The sequence below is a fragment of the Strigops habroptila genome, chromosome 3, assembly GCF_004027225.2.
Source record: "Strigops habroptila isolate Jane chromosome 3, bStrHab1.2.pri, whole genome shotgun sequence".
NCBI classification, from domain to species: domain Eukaryota; kingdom Metazoa; phylum Chordata; class Aves; order Psittaciformes; family Psittacidae; genus Strigops; species Strigops habroptila.
In genome coordinates this window covers 465,825-485,395 of record NC_044279.2, presented here as the reverse complement: position 1 = coordinate 485,395, position 19,571 = coordinate 465,825, and the positions used below count along the sequence as shown (strand labels likewise).

At 52.3% G+C, this 19,571-nt stretch overlaps 1 protein-coding gene across 1 annotated transcript in view; it reads left to right on the top strand.

Moving 5' to 3' along the window:
* Nucleotides 1-19,571, top strand: part of SHANK3 (SH3 and multiple ankyrin repeat domains 3) — a 324,463-nt gene that overhangs the window by 24,126 nt on the left and 280,766 nt on the right. The window contains exon 4 of the mRNA XM_030472062.1: nt 16,913-17,116. Coding sequence (XP_030327922.1) covers nt 16,913-17,116 — 204 coding nt within the window. The remainder of the gene's footprint in view (nt 1-16,912; nt 17,117-19,571) is intronic.

The following is a 19,571-nucleotide window of genomic DNA, read 5'->3' as shown; positions in this document are numbered from 1 at the left end:
CTGCGGGTGGATCAGGGGGCTCGGGAAGGTATTGTCCAGCTTTATTCCAGCTGTGGACACTGCCTGGCAGCAGGCATGTGTTGTGAGCCCCAGCAGTGCGGATGGTGCCCGCTGCTTAAATATATGCACCCTCCCACACGGTGCTCTACTTAGGTCCTGATCTGCACTCACAAAGCAGGAATAAAAAGCTCAAATCATGTTCTTGCATTTTATATTCTCCGAGGTAATTTTAAATCTGAGGAATGGAAAGACTTTGCCTTTCTCCACTGGAGCACTGCATCCAGCTCTGGGGCAACAGCACAAGAGGGACGTGGAGCTGCTGGAGCGAGGCCAGAGGAGGCCGTGGAGCTGCTGCGACGGCTGGAGCAGCTCTGCTCTGGAGCCAGGCTGAGAGAGCTGGGCTGGGGCAGCCTGGAGAAGAGAAGGCTCCTGAAGGGGACACCTTAGAGCAGCTCCAGTGCCTAAAGGGGCTGCAGGAAACCTGGAGAGGGGCTTTGGGCAAGGGCCTGTAGGGACAGGCCAAGGGGAATGGCTTTAACCTGCCAGAGGGGAGACTGAGATGAGCTCTGAGGCAGAAGCTCTTCCCTGTGAGGGTGCTGAGGCGCTGGCACAGACTTTTCCCAGAGGAGCTGTGGCTGCCCCATCCCTGGCAGTGTTCAAGGCCAGGTTGGACACAGGGGCTTGGAGCAACCTGCTCTAGTGGAAGGTGTCCCTGCCCGTGGCAGGGGTTTGGAGCTGCAGGAGCTTTAAGGTCCCTTCCAACACAAACCAGGCTGGGATTCTGTGACACATCCCAGTGTCTGTGGCTGTGTGGGAAGGAGGAAGAGGCAGGAGGCAGCCTGAGCTCCCAGTGCTTTTCTGTGCAGGTGTGGGATGAGGAGAGCAGGGTTCGTGCTGCAGCTCCCAAGGGGCAGGAGCGTGGCCACTGCCCGTGGCTCCATCCCTCTGCTCCCAGGCATGCAGACTAGAGGGGAGGTCTGGAGGTGAGGAACTGACCCCTGCAATGTTGCAAGCCTGCGCTGAAGAGTTTGATCCTTGGCCATAGCAGCTGCTTTCTGCTGCTGTAAGGATCTCTGGCTGTCAGTTGTTGTATTGGGTTTCTCACTCCTTTAGGAGAGAATCAAAGCACTTGTGCACACGCTCCGAGATGCTTTTTGTTTACCAGCCATGCATTGTTGTTCCATAGGAAGTGGCCTCTTTCCGAACAGATTATCCATGAATGAGGCAGCTGCTCCTCTTTGCTTTGTGTCCTCATTCACTGAGCAGCCCCATGCTTGCTTCTGTGCACGGCTCAATGCGGCACCGAGTGTGGCACATTTTAAAGTTCCTTTGTAGCTCTTTTTGTGCCTGTTTCCCTAAAGCAGACATTTGAGCTCTGTCAGCATCCAGACAGGATCCGTGGGAGAGTGGACTGAGATCCTCAGTGTAACAAAGCGCTGTGTATTATCCAGTGTCCCTTGGACCAGGGTGAGGAGGTCAGGGTTAGGTGAAGCACCGGCCACACTGTGTCCAAGGAGCGTGTCCCATCAGTGTGTCTGGTTCATAGAACCACAGGCTGGTTTGAGTTGGAAGGGACCTTAAAGCTCATCCAGCTCTAACCCCTGCCACGGGAAGGGACACCTTCCACTAGAGCAGGTTGCTCCAAGCCCCTGTGTCCAACCTGGCCTTGAACACTGCCAGGGATGGGGCAGCCACAGCTTCTCTGGGCACCCTGTGCCAGCGCCTCAGCACCCTCACAGGGAAGAGCTTCTGCCTCAGAGCTCATCTCAATCTCCCCTCCGGCAGGTTAAAGCCATTCCCCTTGGCCTGTCCCTACAGGCCCTTGTCCAAAGCCTCTCTCCAGGTTTCTTGCTGGCCATGAAGACAGAGCTGGTTTAAGTAACTATCAGTAAAAGTCCCTTTTTCTGCCTGTTGCTTGTAGGTGCAGAAGGTATTTTGTTGCTTACACGTTTCCTATAGCCCAGCACAGGCAGTTTTAAGTAGTTGTATTTAATTTATTAGTACTGAGAAATATTTTAACACAATAAACGTATTTTAATGCCATTTTTTATCCCAGTCCACTTCTAGTTAAATCAAGTCAAAACCTGCTCATCCTCTTGTTACATGAGAAATCTGCTACTGGCTCCTTTCTACAGTATTTGGGTCAAGCTAAAAACTGGAATTTGGCTTATAATTTAGCTTACATTTTAGCCTGTATTTTCAATTATAATTGCTCTGATAGATGCATGATGCACACAGTTATAGGGGATGTACTCAGGGAAAAGCACTTTCGGTTGTAAAGTCTCTATTATATTGCAAATTAATCTAATGTAACGGTGAGGAATTGATCCAGCTCAGCCTTTCTTTAGGAAAACTGCTGAGGACAACGCTGCAAAACAGCATCAGCTTCATTATTCATATCCAGATCCTCTGCCAGGGATTTATCATGGTTAAAACTGGTGATTGCCCTGCCTGAAATCAATCCACTTTGCTTTATCCTGCGTGGAGGCTTTAGCCTGCAGCAGGGAGCTGCGGGTCACCTTGCTGGAGCCGTGCCTGGGGTTGGTGGGTTTGGGACTGGGATGTTCAGCTGCTGAGTGCTGAACGTGACATCCCTTGTGCCGTGCCACATCCCTTGTGCCGTGCCATGTCCCTTGTGCTCTGCTCTGGAGCCAGGCTGAGAGAGCTGGGCTGGTTCAGCCTGGAGAAGAGAAGGCTCCTGAAGGGGAGACCTTAGAGCAGCTCCAGTGCCTAAAGGGGCTCCAGGAAACCTGGAGAGGGGCTTTGGGCAAGGGATGGAGGGACAGGCCAAGGGGAATGGCTTTAACCTGCCAGAGGGGAGACTGAGATGAGCTCTGAGGCAGAAGCTCTTCCCTGTGAGGGTGCTGAGGCGCTGGCACAGACTTTTCCCAGAGAAGCTGTGGCTGCCCCATCCCTGGCAGTGTTCAAGGCCAGGTTGGACACAGGGGCTTGGAGCAACCTGCTCTAGTGGAAGGTGTCCCTGCCCGTGGCAGGGGTTTGGAGCTGCAGGAGCTTTAAGGTCCCTTCCAACACAAACCAGTCTGGGGTTCCATGAATTTTAAAGCTAAGTTGCTCTCTACATACAACTTGCTGTCTATATACAAGGCATTAGGGGCATAGCGGACACGTGTTGTCAAGATGGGCATTTCTCTCCTCATTCTGAGCTCTGTCCCCATAGCAGTTGCAGTAGGTTCCAGGGCTTTGTAGCTCGAAGGTTCAACTGTTGGTCCATGCCAGGAGCTGGAGTTTTGTTTGGAGCAGCACAGGGAGCATCTCACAGACCCTCAGAGGGAAGGTGGTCACAAAGCATGCTGCGAGGTGCTGCCTGTGTGTGCAAGGAGGAGTCGGGAGCAGGCACAGACCTGCGCCATGCATCTTGGCTTGGAAAGAAGACATGAGGGCAGCCCCCTCTCTTTCCTTATCTGTGCTTAGAGGGCAAAGTGAGCATAATTGAGCCATAATTCACAGTTACTGGTAAGAAAGCCTGGGCCATGGGGTGAGGAGCAGTACTATACTGTACTATATTACAGCTATCTCCAGGGGAGAGTATTTTTATTACAATCTGGGTTGGTGGAAAACTCTCAGATTAGCTCCATTTTTAATGTAAGGTTCCCTGTGGATCAGCCCCAGAGGGGTTTCCTGCTGTCTCCAGCAGCTGCTGGTGTCCTGTGCCCAGCAGCGCCGTGACACAGCACCCCATGTGCTGAAGGTGCCCACATGGAAATAAACCCCCAGCGTTTGTCAGCATTCCCCAAATCAGGAGGTGTTCAGTGACAAAAGCCCTGTAAATGACTGGGAATTTGCAGTGCAAGTGAACCGAGCTGCAGAGGCATCTCCCGAGCCCTCCCCAGCTCCATTCTCATGAGGAAACGTGCGATGCCAGGGCTGGAAGCGCAGCAGAGGAAGGAGCAGCTCTGCCCATAGGGAGTTGTTACAGCTCTGTGGGGTTGGGAGGAAAGTGCCCCATTGCTGGGAGCTCCTGAGGCCGTTTCCTCTTGTCCCATCCCTTGTTCCTTGGGAGCAGAGACCAGCCCTTCCTGGCTCCATCCTCCTGTCAGACAGTTGCAGAGAGCGAGAAGGTCCCCCCCTGAGCCTTCTCTTCTCCGGACTAAACCCCCCCAGGTCCCTCAGCCGTTCCTCATCACACTTGTGCTCCAGGCCCTGCACCAGCTCCGGTGCCCTTCTCTGGCCCCGCTCCAGCCCCTCAATGTCTCTCTTGCAGTGAGGGGCCCAGAACTGACTCAGGATTCGAGGTGCAGCCTCAGCAGTGCCCAGCACAGGGGGACAGTCCCTGCCCTGGCCCTGCTGCCACACTGGTGCTGAGCCAGGCCAGGATGCTGGTGGCTTCTTGGCTTCCTGGGCACAAGCTGCTCATGTTCAGCTCCATCAATCAGCACCCCCAGGTCCTTTTCCACGGGCAGGCTTCCCTAAGCCTGGAGCATTCCATGGGGTTGTTGTGACCCAAGTGCAGGACCCGGCACTTTGCCTTGTTGAACCTCATCCCATTGGCCTCATCCCATTGATCCAGCCTGTGCAGATACCTCTGCAGAGCCCTCTGTGGCTGCCATGTGCTCCAGCACAGCCGGGGCTGCTCCGTGCCCACGTGGTGCCTTCAGGGACATCAGGATTGTCCCTGAATTTTTAGATCACATCTGAACAATTCCTGATGCACTTTCACACTTGGGCTTTTCCCTGCTAATGGCTCGGCGGTGGCGGCTGGGGACTGTGATCCCATCTGCTAATGGATAACTCTGGGTTCATCTGAGCGTGTGTCTGCAGTGATGTGCGTTCTGGGGCTCGCTCCTGTTAGACTCATTCCCTGGTCCTGCTCGTGGTCTGCGTATGCTGCGCTCATGGAGGGGAGAAGGGGAATCGCTTCCCTGTGCTGGGCTCAGCCCCACCTCCTCGGTGCGGGTCTCCCCCCCCAGCGAGTCCATTGATTTGTGTTAATGAAGGGTAACCTGCCCTAAGCACACGCTGGAGGAGCTCTTTGGTGCCCACATTTCGCAGCTCAATGGCATCCATCAGTGCATGCTGTTCCTTCTCAGACCCAGCTCTGTGGGGCTGGGGTGAGGTGACTCATGATGGCTCTCCCTGGGTGCTGGAGGATGTGACCATGCAGAGAGGGGCTGTCTGCAGGCTCAGTCCCCCCCCTCTGTCCTGCCGTGCTATTCAGCATCCACCCCTGGCTTCAGGTTGTTTTCTGCTGTCCCAGCACTCCTCAGCCTGCGGATAGAGCCTGTGAGTCACACACCTCAGCAATGAGTATCTGCACAGCGCTGGAGGAACAACGGCAATTACTCCTGCCTTAGCACTGTGCAGGGAGCCAACAGTGCAAGAAGTTAAAGGAACAGGGTTTTAAGGGGGAGGATGGAAGAGTGCGGTGTGAACAGCTCTGGAAACAAGCTCCCAGCAGCTCCAGACACAAGCTCCCAGCAGCTCTGGGCATGAGCTCCCAGCAGCTCCGGACACGAGCTCCCAGCAGCTCCGAACACGAGCTCCCAGCAGCTCTGACTGTCTTGTGCTGGGTCAAGAAGTTTTATCTACGTTTAGTTGGTCTATTTGGAAGAACTTGCAGCGTCCTTCCCTGTGAGGGTGCTGAGGCGCTGGCACAGGGTGCCCAGAGAAGCCGTGGCTGCCCCATCCCTGGCAGTGTTCAAGGCCAGGTTGGACACAGGGGCTTGGAGCAACCTGCTCTAGTGGAAGGTGTCCCTGTCCGGGGCAGGGGGTTGGAACTGGAGGAGCTTTAAGGTCTCTTCCAACACAAACCAGTCTGGGATTCTGTGATTCTGTGATTCTGTGATTCTATGATTCTATGTCGTGCGGGGTGTGTGGGTGGATGGGCTGTCAACCCATGTCCTTCTGGCTGTAGCAGGTGAGATTACACCAAAGGTGAGGGTTTGGCAGCAGGTTGTAATTGCAAATCTGGAGATGTCCAAACTTGGACTCCCCAAATACCCCTGAAGCTGGTTCTGCAGTGGGTTCCCTCCTCAGTGGGTTCCCTCCTTAGTGGGTTCCCTCCTTCCCATCTCTCATTATGTCTTGTTCCAGATATTTTTATGGCAACATGGGCTGTTCTGTAGAACGTTGGGCCTTTTGTCTGCTGTTTGCTGGTTGTGAGGGATTGCGGAGCAGCACTGTCTTGGTGAGATGCACTAATATATCAGTCAGAGCTCTCTCAGCCTGAGGAATGAGTGGAGGGCCTGAAGCCTCGCTGTCTTCAGCTGTATCAGCTCAGTTGGCAGCAGGCAGTACCTTGTGCTTTGCATCATATAGCTGTGGATGCAATGGCAGTGCTGCCGTTGCCAGAGGAGCGTGGGGTGGCAAGTGTCTGAGGAGATGTCTTCCCTCACATGGCCTTTCTTTTCCTGGCCTATGGAATGGGGCCAGGATGTGGGAAGAGCTGTGGGGATCGAGCTGTGACTTAAGTGTACCCTGACAGCAAACATTCCCAATTCCTGGGCATTCCCCATTCCTGGGCATTCCTGAGTCCTGGGCATTTCCCATTTGTGGGCATTCCTGATTCCTGGTTCCTCAATGTGCAGAGGCCTTGGGGTGTTTGTTCCCAGCACGGTTTATGGGGAGCCACCACTTGAGAAGGAATAGCCTGGTTCTGTTCGCCCAAATGCTCTTTATGCCGTGGGCAAGCTCAGGGTGACAATATGAGCTTTAAGACAGGGAAAGAGAATGTTAATCTCGGATGACAGAGGCAGCAGAGCAGATACACAAGAGGTGACAGAGCACAGCCTCAGAGTGGATCTTGCATTGCCATTTTGTCTCTTCCAGCTGCAGGAAGCCAAGTGTTCTGCCTGTTCTGTGTCCAAGTTACTCATCTGGAGCAGGTTCTGATGCACAAATCTTGGTCTCCAGTTTATCCTTGTTATTTCCAAATTAGCTTATACACAAAATTTTGAAGCTTATTCTGGCACCTGGTGTTGTGACTGTGCATTTGGGGGGTTGTTTCTTTGCCCAGCAGGATGTGTAAGCATCTTTGAGAGAAAGCATCTCTGGTATCAGGGGTACTCCTGCTTCATCTCCAGCCTGTTCATCTCTTCTTTCAACAAGTCAGTAGAATTAGCTCCATCAACTCATATATTGCAAACTGTGTTGTCATAAGGTTTTGGTGTTGTTTCCAGTTCGGCTTTTGGTTTACTAGGGTGCCCAGAGAAGCTGCCCCATCCCTGGCAGTGTTCAAGGCCAGGCTGGATGGGGCTTGGAGCAACCTGCTCTAGTGGAAGGTGTCCCTGCCTGTGGCAGGGGGTTGGAACTGGAGGAGCTGTCAGGTCCCTTCAACACAAACCACTCTGTGATTCACTCATAGTTTATGGTTTGGCATTAGATGGTGTTACACACCTTGGTCTCAGGGTCAGTGCCTGTCACTGGCTTTGCCTCAGAGCAATGTCCCCTCCTCAGCCACCCCCACACTGAAATCTTACCCTTATTTCACTGGGTTTGGTCACTCAATTCCTGTAGCATGAGGGTGACCCTGTGGTGGTGGCTGGAAGCGGAGCTGATGGCTTGGCCATGCACTCGGGAGCGAGGCAGCCCCCCTGTGCTCACACTGCCTGCACCAGGCAGGAGCACGGGAATCCCTTTGGGAAAAGCTGCTCTGGCAGAGATGGAGGTTTAGATGGAAGTTGCACCCTTGCTGTTGCAAGGGTGAGGCACTCATTTCCCCTGTAGCTTTGCAGCAGCCTGCACTGGTCACACTGCTCCTGGGTTGATTGTTGTTGGAGATGCTGGTACATGTTTATGGCAATAGCAGGTTCTCATTTGTGATCCCAGTTTCAGTCTGGGAAGTGTTGTATGAACACAAAGTTCCAGCCAGCAAATGTTCTTGTTTCTGTTTTCCTGCTTAAAGTTACATTTCAGTTCAAGCTTTTCTCTAGCTAACTGCATAAAAAAGGGAGTGCAGGAGCACTGATTTACTAATAACCATTAATTATTTGTCTTTGTAATTGTGCAGCATGGTAGTGATCTGTGAACACAACTATTGTGTTTAGTATTTGTTTCACTGACCTCCCCTTCTGTCGGTCACTCCAGGTTAATTCATGTGTCTGAACTGTTTCTGAATTCTTTTCATTCTTCCTGGTACTTCTCTGGTACTGAAGAGTCCTGACATGAGTGCACTGGCTTAAATGCCTTCACTTGAGGCGTTCTTTGGTGTAATCCCTTTATCATGCACCTCCGGATCCAAGAGCCAAGTCAATGACAAGATCTAGCAGCGTTTTGCCAGCATAACTCATCACATTGACACTTCCTCGTCACCCCAGTTATCCCAGGCAAGCAGGTCATTTGCTCCACGGGAAGATCAGAGCATGGGTTACTGTCCCTGCCTGTGGGAAGGAGTGTTTTCTGGTGCTGTCTTTGCTCCTCACCTGCTCTCACTCTGTATGAGCTTCACGTGGTGCCAGGCACTGCTGGTGGGAAGGACACTTGTGCAGCAGTGGGTACCTGGCATAGCTCAGCCTGAGGCTCAGGAGCTGCTCTGGGATCTGGGCTCTGGTTCAGCACAACTCGCTGTGCAGAACTGAACCTCACTCACAGCACAGAGCCTTAAGCATCGTGGAGCCTGTTTGGATCCTCCCAGCTTCTGTCCCTCCACCGGATGGCTGGAAAAGGCTCTCGCCCCGTTATCACGATGCCCACGGAGGCCCCGGTGATGACTGTCCTTGGCTGCCTATGGCAAGAGCTCTCTGGACAGGGCTCAGCCCTCCAGTGTTTGCTCTGGGGACTCACAGTGTTCCTGTGGGTCCTGCAGCGCTCCTGTGGGTCCTGCAGTGCTCCTGTGGGATCTGCAGTATTCCTGTGGGAGCTGCAGTGTTCCTGTAGGGACCTACAGTGTTCCTGTGGGTCCTGCAGTGCTCCTGCTGGAGCTGCAGTGCTCCTGTGGGATCTGCAGTGTTCCTGCGGGACCTGCAGTGCTCCTGCGGGACCTGCAGTGCTCCTGCGGGACCTGCAGTGTTCCTGTGGGACCTGCAGTGCTCCTGCGGGACCTGCAGTGTTCCTGTGGGAGAGCCACTTTTCCTGCGTGTGAAGGAGGGATGCCGGGTTTAGACAAGCCAACAAAGCAGAAGGAGCTGGGAAACAAGGAGCCAAAGGGCTCCCTGCTGCATTCCCACTCCTTGCACTGCCTGGGAATCACATCCCGTGAGCAGCCCTGGATGTGCTCTGCTCTGCACAGAGCAGGAACACAGCTCAGTCACCCATCTGGTCTGGAAGGGCTGGATCCCAGGCTTGGAGCCACTCACATTCCCATTGGCACCATGGTGCTTCCTGACCACGCTGGGCTGTGTGTACAGGGATGTGCCTCCCTCTTCCATGCTCTGGCTCTGGGTGCCTCATGCCTCTTCTGCAGAGCACGAGGCAAGTCCTGCTGCCCTTCCCCTGCTCAGAAAGGGACCGTGGCACTGGGGAGTGTCCATGTGCAGGGCAGGATGTTGCAGGTTATTTCACCTCCCTGCCCTGGGCACGGCACAGTGTGGAGCTGGGATGGGGATGGCAAAGCTGCTGCCCCTGCCCCTTTGCAGTGCTGTGGTTGCAAACTGCTGCGCCCCCCAAGCAGAACCTGTGCAATGACTTGTACCAGACACATGCATGGTGCTGGTGGAGGGAGGGAGCAGCCGTGTCCTGTCTCCCGGGGGATCAAAACCTGGAGCTGCGATGGTGCTTTATCTTCAAGCCCTTACCCAGGCCTGAGCTGTCTGTTGGCACTTGCTGGGTTTTTGAGCTACTGCTTGTTATCAGGCACAGATTGATTTGGGGACCAGTGCTCCAAGTGGAGCTGAGCTGGAGCTGGGTGGGGGTCGCTTCCCTTCCCTTCTCTGTGAGCTGACAAAGTGTATTTTTCCATAACATTCCTTTTTCTCTCCTCCCCCCCCCCCCCAGCCCCCTTATTGCTGGTAAATCTATTCGTGGTTTGCTGTCTCATGTGTAGGTCAGTATCAAGCATCACAACTCGTGTAGTTCCTCTCCTCTGCTGAGTATGTATAAAACAGGGTCAGTTTTTCCTGAGTCCCATCTCACTGTCCAGGAACATGCTGCATGTTGTGGTATAGCCTGTGATAGTGTATACTCAACGATATAACATCCTGCTTATTGAGGGTGCAAACTTTATTAGTGCCATCTTATTTCCTTTCAGTATCTTTGCTGTTTGAATGACCGCAGATGCCATCTGACCTCATTCCTCTAGGCCTTGAGCAGTATTTATTGTGGTTACTATATATTTCTTCAGCCCTTGGCTGGTGCGGTGCTGCCATATCCATGACAATTCTGATTAATTCAAATCATGCAAACCAGATGTCACGAAGCACCATGAATCAGAGCCTCCAGACCAGGGCATCCAGTCCATTGCCATGCCCCAGTGATTTTATGGTTCTCAATAGAAAGAAACCTTCTGTCAGTCAGTTAAAAGTCAGCTTCTCCTGATGGTCCAGTTTCAATAAACCAGCCCAGAAGTGCCTCTGGCCTGTAGTTTGCTGTGGCCACTGCAAATGTGGCCTGACATTCACAGCTCATTGGTATCCTTCAAGCCTCGGTGGAGTAATTTAACAGCCCAACAAAATCCTCCTGCTCCTGCCTGGCTCTTCCCTGTTACTGGTTAATCGATGGGAATTTGGACTTTGCTTTTTAGATATCCATCATTTTCCAGAATTGAGTGGAATGTAATGAGTGGAAGGAAGCACGGAGAGGTGACAGGGTAAGGCAGCAAGTGCCCGGAGGCAGGACATGCTGGGGTGGGAGCAGCGTGTGCTGGGATGGCAGCAGTGTCTGCAGAAAAGCAGAGAAAAGCCATGTAGGAATGCCAGTGGACACATCTCTTTCCAGCCACAGAGTGCCAGAGCCTCTTGTTCTGCTGCAGTGTTCGAGGCCAGGTTGGACACAGGGGCTTGGAGCAATCTGCTCTAGTGGAAGGTGTCCCTGCCCATGGCAGGAGGTTGGAACTGGATGAGCTTTGAGGTCCCTTCCAACCCAAACTAGTCTGTGGTTCCGTGATAAGATCATGAAGCTCCATAAGGACCTAAACTTCCATTAACTCTTGAGTTCTTTCATTAACAACCTGATCCATAAAGATCTTATGGATTGATCCTGATCTTTATGGACCAGGTTGTTAGGACCTGTTAGAAATAACTGATTTTCAATATGCTAAGTATAAAAATACAGAAGCAGGAGTAAATCCATTACCTCTGTGGATGATTTTGTCATAACTAAAAGCAGTAGTGGAGTTATGGATGAAGATGTGAGCAAGGTGCCATAAACAAGAGCACAACAAAGCCTCACTGGGCCAAAGCAGGGTCTGTCTGACCCTGTATCGTCCCCAGCAGTAGCCACAGAACACGCTGCTCAGGAGGGCACAAACTCTGGCCACTTTCTGCGGTTCCATTCCCCTGCTGCTCTTCCTGTTTCAGCTGCTGCTGCTTTGGGGTTGTGAAGAGGCTCCATGCCCATCTTCTCTCTTTATACATGAAGATTAGACCTGGGCCCATGAAAATAAATGTCTTTTAATTCATGCAGATGTCGAGTTTGGCCAGTAACTAAGGACCAATGGCACATCTAGAAACCAGGGAGCGGGGTCCTGGGAAGGACGTGGGGTTTGGCTGTCCGAAAGGAATGGAGTGGTCAAAGTCAACTGAACCCACAGTAGTGACAGCACTGCTGTGATGCCTGGAGATGGAAGCAGGGAATGGGGAGTTGAGGTGAGGACAGTATTTTATAGCTGTCTCTGACAGCTGGGAGACAGATACTGGAATATTGCCTCTGGCTCTGCTCCTGCGCTCTCTGAAGTGTGTTTGGGATTAAAGAGGGTGCTGAAAGAGCAACAGAAATCATTTGAGATCTGGAGAAAATGCATTATGAACATCAGCCTCTTCTGCTCACTCTCAACAAGACTGAGAGGTGACAGTGGTAAATGGAGCTACCAGTGTAGCCAGAAACTGAGCACTGAGGAGCTCTGAGCGTCACAGAGAAAGGCAGAACAAGAAATAATGAATGTATCAGAAGTTTAAACAAGGGAAATGGAATGAGAACTCAGACACACCTTGTCTCATTGAGGATGGGTACCTGCTTATTACTTTATCCAAGGAGGGAGTGTGGTTTCCATCATGGGATGTGTTAGACTCAAGTTGGATGCTCTTCAGGAAACTGGTGCCCAATTCAAGTACTTGAGTTCATTACAGGAGTCACTGGTTGGACCTCACGGGCAGCGATACGCTGCTGAGACAGGTTATCGTTTGGGCCCTCTTGCTTTGAATTTGCTGCTACAAAGGCAGCCACAGTTTGCTCTTGCTGGTTTCCTCCATTCTCTAGTCAAACTTGATGTCATTTGATCCTTTATACTGAGAAGCTCTGTATCTCTTTTGCACGTGTTTATTAGGACCTATCCATCCAACTGGCATGTCTCAGTCTTGATGCTGGATGAACAGAAGATCTTACTCCATCCTCTCCAGAAGAATCTTTGCTCTACGTGGCTGTTTTTGAGCCCTAGATAGAGCTAAAGCCTCCCAGGTCCTCATTTTCCAAGTGAGCATGGGTTAGACATGTAGCTGTGGTTGTGGTGTTGCAATGAGCCAAGCAGGAAACATTCCCAGGTCTCTGAAGGTAACAGGAATCTCTTTAACCTGTCTTGGGCTCTTTGGTGGGGTCAGCTTGATTTATAGGTCCAACAGCTTTGGATGTGATGGGGAGTTCAGCAGTTGGATGGAGCTGACTGGTGACTGTGCTCCTCAGCAGCCCGTTCCATGCAGGTTGCCAATAGTAAAGCTGTTGTAGCTCTGGGTGAGAGGGAGGGTTTGCCTGAACCACTCAGAGTTAATCAGGACTTGAGTCTCTTTAAACATTCATTTCAAGCTGTGTTTGGATCAGAGGCAGCTGCTCTCCTGAAAGCACTGGCTAGTGGGACTGCAGGATGGGGCTGGTTGTCACTGGCAGCGCTGCTCAAGGGTTGTACTAAGGGGCTCTTGGACCTGTTGTTTGAGGAACAGCAGCAGCTGGATGGTTTCCTGTCTGAAGCAGTGGATGCTGGGGGTGATGCAGCCATCCCCAGCATCCCTCCACACTGGCTCACAAGCAGCTGGAAAACCCATAGAGCCAAATATGTTGTTATCTGCAGCCCGTAAGCGCAAGATGGGCTCGTGCATCGGTGCCTTCCTGCTGCACGCCGAGAACCTCCCTCTGTTCTTTATCTTGTTTCCTTTTGGTGGAGGCAGTTCTCCCAGCGTGGCACTCAGCACTGCGCATGGCAGGGCCACGGCTTTCCTCAGCAGGTGATCTAAGCCCAAAAATTCCTGTTGTGTTGCCAGCGTACACAACACACTCACTGAGCCAGACCCGGTTTGCCTTTTGCCAACATCCAGTACACAGAAACCTTGCGCTGATTTCTCCTCCATTCAAACACAGAGCAGTGTTTGCTCTGCCCTGAGCCCTGCAGAGCCCTGCTCCTGCCGGGGATATGGTCACAAAGGGAAACAAGTCACAACAGGGATGTTCAACCTGTCCCATGGTCCCTGCATGTGGGGGCTGCTGCTGCTCCCAGCCCCTGCCCGCAGAGGTGGGTGTGAGGGGCTGCGAGTGGGAGTGCTCCTGCTCCAGGTGGTTCCCAGTCAGGGCTGTCCCATGGCTCTGATCCCTTCTCCTGACACCGTGTGAGCAACGGGGACCTGCTGGAGCAAGGACCAGGGGGAACTGCTTTAACCTGCCAGAGGGGAGATTGAGATGAGCTCTTACGCAGAAGTTCTTCCCTGTGAGGGTGCTGAGGCGCTGGCACAGGGTGCCCAGAGAAGCTGTGGCTGCCCCATCCCTGGCAGTGTTCAAGGCCAGGTTGGACACAGGGGCTTGGAGCAACCTGCTCTAGTGGAAGGTGTCCCTGCCTGTGGCAGGGGGCTGGAGCTGGAGGAGCTTTAAGGTCCAACCCAAACCACTCTGGGATTCTGTGATGCTGTGGGGTTTCACACACTGCAGGGGACTTGTGGTGTCTGCCTTAGTCCACAGGAAGCACTTGCTGCTGGAACCGCTGCTGAAGGGGCTGGGCTTTTAACACGTAACTGAGAAGAAAAAGTGTATAATTGGAGAAGACCCAACAGAATCTCAGGGAAAGGTGAACAAGTTCCTCGGGTTTGTTTGTTTCATACACAGAGCCTCTTCCTGTAACTTCATCCCAGTCCTGGTGCTCGGTACAGGTGCCTGACCCGATGCTGCAGCACTTAGTGCTCCTCCGGGACACTCCTCATGTGGGTTTGTCCTGTGCCTCTGCTCACCTTTGTCTTCTTTCCCTTTACCTCTTTCCTGTTTCTGTTGTTTCCTGAAGACAGGACCACCAGCCCTGCCCGGGACGGGAGGATCTGGGTGTGCTGCCAATTCAGGAGCATCACAGCAGGTCCCTTCAGCCCACATCCCAGCACGGGCCCCACGGGATGCTGCTGCTGAGCTCTTGTGTCAGGAAACCTGCCTGCTTGACCTTCACCTCTGTTTACTCTCCCCTGTGTTAGGGATCCAGAGGAGTGCGTCCTTGCTTCTGGCCCTTTATGGCAGGAGGGACCTTGCTGCAGGCACTCTGCACATGCACGTGTGTACTGGGAGCGGGCCAGGGTGTTCTGGTGGTCACGGGTTTCCTCCGGGCTCTGCTCAGAGGTGTGAGGGTGACTCCACAGAAAACAAGCACGTTTTGAGTGTTGTGTGTGTGTGTTACAGCTCCTGCCCGTGTTCTGGAGATGGAGCCCAGGTCCATTTGGGCTGCTCCTGGGTATCAGCAGCTCCTGGGTATCAGCATCTTCCGCATGTGCTCTGCTCCTGGGAGGGTTTGCACCGGCCACGGGCAATGGGCACCACTGACAGTTGTGTGTTCACATCCATCGTGCTCCTGCACCAAAGGGGGACCTTTATTCCTTCATTCCTTGTTTGTGTGACCTTTTGTGCTGGCATCTGATGGATTGGGACCAGCGAGGAGCCTGTCCTGCCCCAGAGCTCCTCCTTGGTGCCCCTCCTGCCTCTCCTGCTTGGCCTCACCCACCCATCCAGCTCCCCTCTGTGTCTGTCAGCTGTGCTGACTCCAGTCCCGCTGTGGTTCCGCACGTGCGGTGCAGGATTGTGCTCGATGCTGTTCCCATTCACAGGCATCTCCTGTTTTCCAAAGGACATCTTGTGATAAAGGCTCCATTGGTTTGGCTGCTCCATCTTTCTGTGGGGGCATCTCAGAGGCTGTTTGTTCATTTCTGCCATACATCTGCCCAGAGCCTCCCATGTGATGTTATGAAATGCGCTCCCCGCTGCATGCAAGCATATTCATTACCTTTTCAGCTGCTCCTCTTTAATTTCCTTTCAACTCTTTCTCATTCGTGTGCTCCTCGATGAAGAATTTTTGGCTTTTTTTGCTTTCAAGGGGTTGTCGAATGTCAGTTCTTTATTGTCATTATTGCACTTGAATAGATTGAATATTGAATAGATCTTGTCTGTCACCGTGCACGTTGCTGAGGGTTGAATCTGAAGCTCTGAGCTTGTTCTTCCTTCAGGAAGGAGGAATCCATGCTGTAAAATTTGAGGAGTTCGACCATTCGCTGTCAGGAGTTGTTCCTCTGTTCTGCTCAGAGCTTGCAATGGTATGGGAGAAATTACCCGTTGTAACTGCAAACCAGAGTGGGCAACTCGTTCCAAATTCTGCTCCTGACCTGCCTGGCCCTGGGACCTGCCCCAGGGTCAGGGTGGGCTCTGTGGGTGCCATGCCATGCTGTGCCATGCCTTGCCGTGCCATGCCTTGCCATGCCATGCCGTGCCATGCCATGCCATGCCATGCCATGCCATGTTGTGCTGGGTGCCAGAGGAAGGGGCAGAGACCTTCCCTCTGCCTGCAGGTTTGGGATGGGACAAGGCCGTTTGGTTCCCTTTAAACTTAGCATTGATTTGAGTATCTGGATGCTTGGGGTTGGAAGCTTCTCACACCCATGTGAGCTGCTGGGAAGGGCTGTCCTAGGGCTGGGCTCTCCCTGCAGAGGTGGCTGGTGCCCAGCACTGCCCCAGCTCAGCCCCTCTTCCTGATAGAACCAGGACCAGCGCCTGGCGCAGCACCTGCAGCTCAGCTCCGGCCAGGGTCAGCCCGGTGCCCGTGCCCAGCTCTGTGTGATGAGTGGAGCAGGACTCAGCTCAGGAGAGCAGCGGCTGCGGGGGGAGCACGGCACAGGCAGAAGGTGGTTGTTCACTTTGCCTCCAGCGCAAACCCAGGATCACAGGACGGGGCTGAGGGCTGCGGCTTTGGGATGAAACGCTGCAACAAGGTGAAACACAGGGAATGAAGAGGAGAAACAAACTGGGAGGGAAGGATAAGGCAAAACACAAACCCAGGAGCTGGGAGGGGACCAGTGGCTGCCGTGGGAACAGGCTGTTGCCCCTGGCATTCTCCTGCCTTTTGGCACTGGTGCTGGGCTGGTGGCTCTGGCCAGGGCAGGATCCGCAGCCGCGGCCCCACAGCCAGACGGGAGCGCGGTGGGAAGCGCAGTGCGGAGGTGATGGGCTGTGGGTATTGGATGAGCCGGGTCACGGTGCTGCTGTCCATCCTTCCGTTGTCTGCGCACCTCTGAGGTCCTTGGTGGAGAAAGAAAATGACTCTTTACATCCTGTTGGGGATTTTTAAGTGAAATTTTGCTATTTTACTGTTATTAGGCCATAAAATATTCTTTGATGCTTCTCAACAGGATGTTACGACATGGAGTGTTTGAGTCCTCCTGAGCCTCACAAAACACGTTGCGGGGATCTGCTGAGCTCATCCTTCCCTAACTCTCTTTTTCCTTCCCTTCCTGTAACCCACTGACATGGAAGAAATGGTGACTTTCCCATTTATCCTTCTCCTTGCTCTGGCAGTTCCTGGGAGCAGCCATGAGGCCCTTGGTGATACCCAGCTCCAATTGCCCTCTGTCTCTCTCCACAGAAGTGTCTGCGGTTGAATCCGGATGTTCCCGTATGGGTTTCCAAGCAGCGCATCCTCTGCACTTTGAACCACAGCCTGAAGGATGTTCTCAACTATGGGCTCTTCCAGCCGGCCTATAACGGCCGGGCCGGAAAGTTTCTGGATGAGGAGCGCCTGCTGAGGGAGTACCCCCTGAATCCGGACACTCCCGTTCCGTACTTGGAGGTACCCAGCTTCTGTGTGCTTTGCTCTTTAAAATGCATGTACATCTATCTGTCTATACCTATATAAGCATATGCGCATATATATTCATGTACATGTATGTTTATGTAAGCATGTAGGGATTCTCTGATCCCTGTAGTCTCTGTAGGCACCTCAGATACTGATACTCCTGCCCCCCCCCAACCCCTGTTTCATCATTTCCCTTCGGGACTGGGAGCACAGGATCCCGTGTGGGAGTGTGTTTGCTCCTGGAGAATTCACTGAGGGAAAGCTGAGGCAAATGCCTGAGTTTTGGTTGCTCGTGACTGCTCGAGAGCTCCACAACATCCATCACAGCCCCTGGAACAGCTTCCCTCTCTTCTGGCCCTGATGATCAATGTTCTTTTCCTTCTAGTGCCCCATGGCTGTCACGGGGAACTGCAGGAGAAGGAAAGCCAGTCTTGTAGGTACAGAGGGACAATCACAGGGAGGGCTTTGGATATGAGGCTGAAGGACTCTGATATTTAACTTACAGTTACTGTAGGGACAGGGACACCACCGTGTGCTTTGACTGTGTCCCTTTGTGGGTCTCACGGGTGTAATGGGCACAGGGGATGATCTGTTCTGATTTCTGTTCCAGAAAATCAACTAGAGCAGACATTAACTGAATTTACTCGTATTTACATCCACTATAGGCTTCGCCTTGGGCTGGGATTCAGGTGACCACATGTAGGGGGTTTATCCTAAGGGAACCTGCAGCACTTCTTGGGTTCCATTGCCTGTCACCGTGGACATCCCCACAGGCTGCAGTGGGACTCCACTTACCCTCATGTGACTTCTAAACTCAGGGATCTTGTGCTATATTTTGCCCACAAAGTCTCTTTAGAAGGCTTTAGACGTTTAAGCTGCACAAGCTCTTATACATTCAAGTGTGAGTGCTGTTATTACACCTAATCCTGACTAATTTGGGAAGAAAGTGCAGCACAATTTCTGAGCAAACTAACATTTAATGTAGACAAAAACATTTCGAACAACATTAGGAATGCTTGCAAATAAACCCTGTGGTAGTAAATTCCTTAATGTTCCTTACACAGGCTTTAATGCTTTGGTTTTGTGTAATTCAGCATCACGTCCACACTTGGTGTCTTAGCACACACATCTGAATGCAGACTCGACACGGGTATTTGCTGTGTGTCATTTTGATTCTTTATAACTTGCTCAGAACGGCAGCGGAGCACTGGAGAATCCTATTGGAAAACCAAATCCAGAGTCTTGTTTACAAGACACAAATTGTGCTGACACCACTGATGTTTCCTGAACCCCAGTGATAAATGAGCCCTTAGGGCTGCAGAGGAAGGTAAATCACATAAGTGAAGGTTTTGGGCACATTGACAGGAAAGTGGCATTAAAGCAGGTATGTGCAGTAGTTCCCTGGAGAGGTGGGATGCTGGCACTGCTCTGGGCCAGGGAGAGTTGTAGGAATTCCACATTCCTTTATCGGGATACAATAGCTGCAGCACAGCATGTTGGTGAGCAAGGAACATGCAGCGGGTTCTACCTGCCATCTGCTGAGATCCAGCCACCTCATGTTTGTGTGTATTGCATTCCATACTATCTTACTGGGGTTTATCTGCTGTCACTGTGTCCTTCTCAATGAGGTAGTTATTTTGCTCGCAGGCCAAACACGGGTGTGTTCTCCCCAGCATTGATCATCACATATTCAGTGCACGCACCTTGTACATGGGAATGAGACCGGGAAGTTCTTGTGCCTGTTTGTCCTCCCTGCACAAGTCTGGTCCATGGGCAAAGTAATCTGGCGCTGGGTGTGAAGAGGAGCCACTGAAGGGTGCTTCATGGCTGCATAAGGATGCACAGAGGATCCCTGACACTGGCAGCATCTGCCAAGGCCCAACATCTGTACGTCAATGTGCAAGACAGCTTTTGCCTTAGAATGACTGAAAAAGGAAGAAGTTGTGTGAGAAAACATCTGCCCAGTGCTATGAGTCTGTGATAGACGACTGAAAATGTGCTGGTGTTTTGCCAGTGTTGAAAAGTAGGTGGGATGAGCTTAGTAACTGCAGTCCAAAGATAACGTGGTGTCAGTCCCAGCTGAACTAATGAGTCGCTGATGGAGGATTAAGTTAATAGTAACTGCAAATCTCAGAATGCAATTCATGCATTGAGGGAAGATCCAGTCAAACAAATCCAATTTCATTCTTTAAGGAACTTGTAATTCTGCTTGATGAAGATAATCAGACAAAGGTGGCGGCCAGCTGGGGGCCTTGGTTTTGTTGTACATGATATTCCAGTCCAGGATTAGCACTGTAAACCACCTGTAGGACAAGTGCCACTGGCTCAGACGATGGTAAAAAGCAGTTGTCACTGTGGTCACCACTGCACAGAGGTATTCCTGGTGGGGTTTCCTGGGGCCAGTGTCAGGCTTGATGTGGTTCCCCCAGGGGTATGCTGTAAAGTCTGA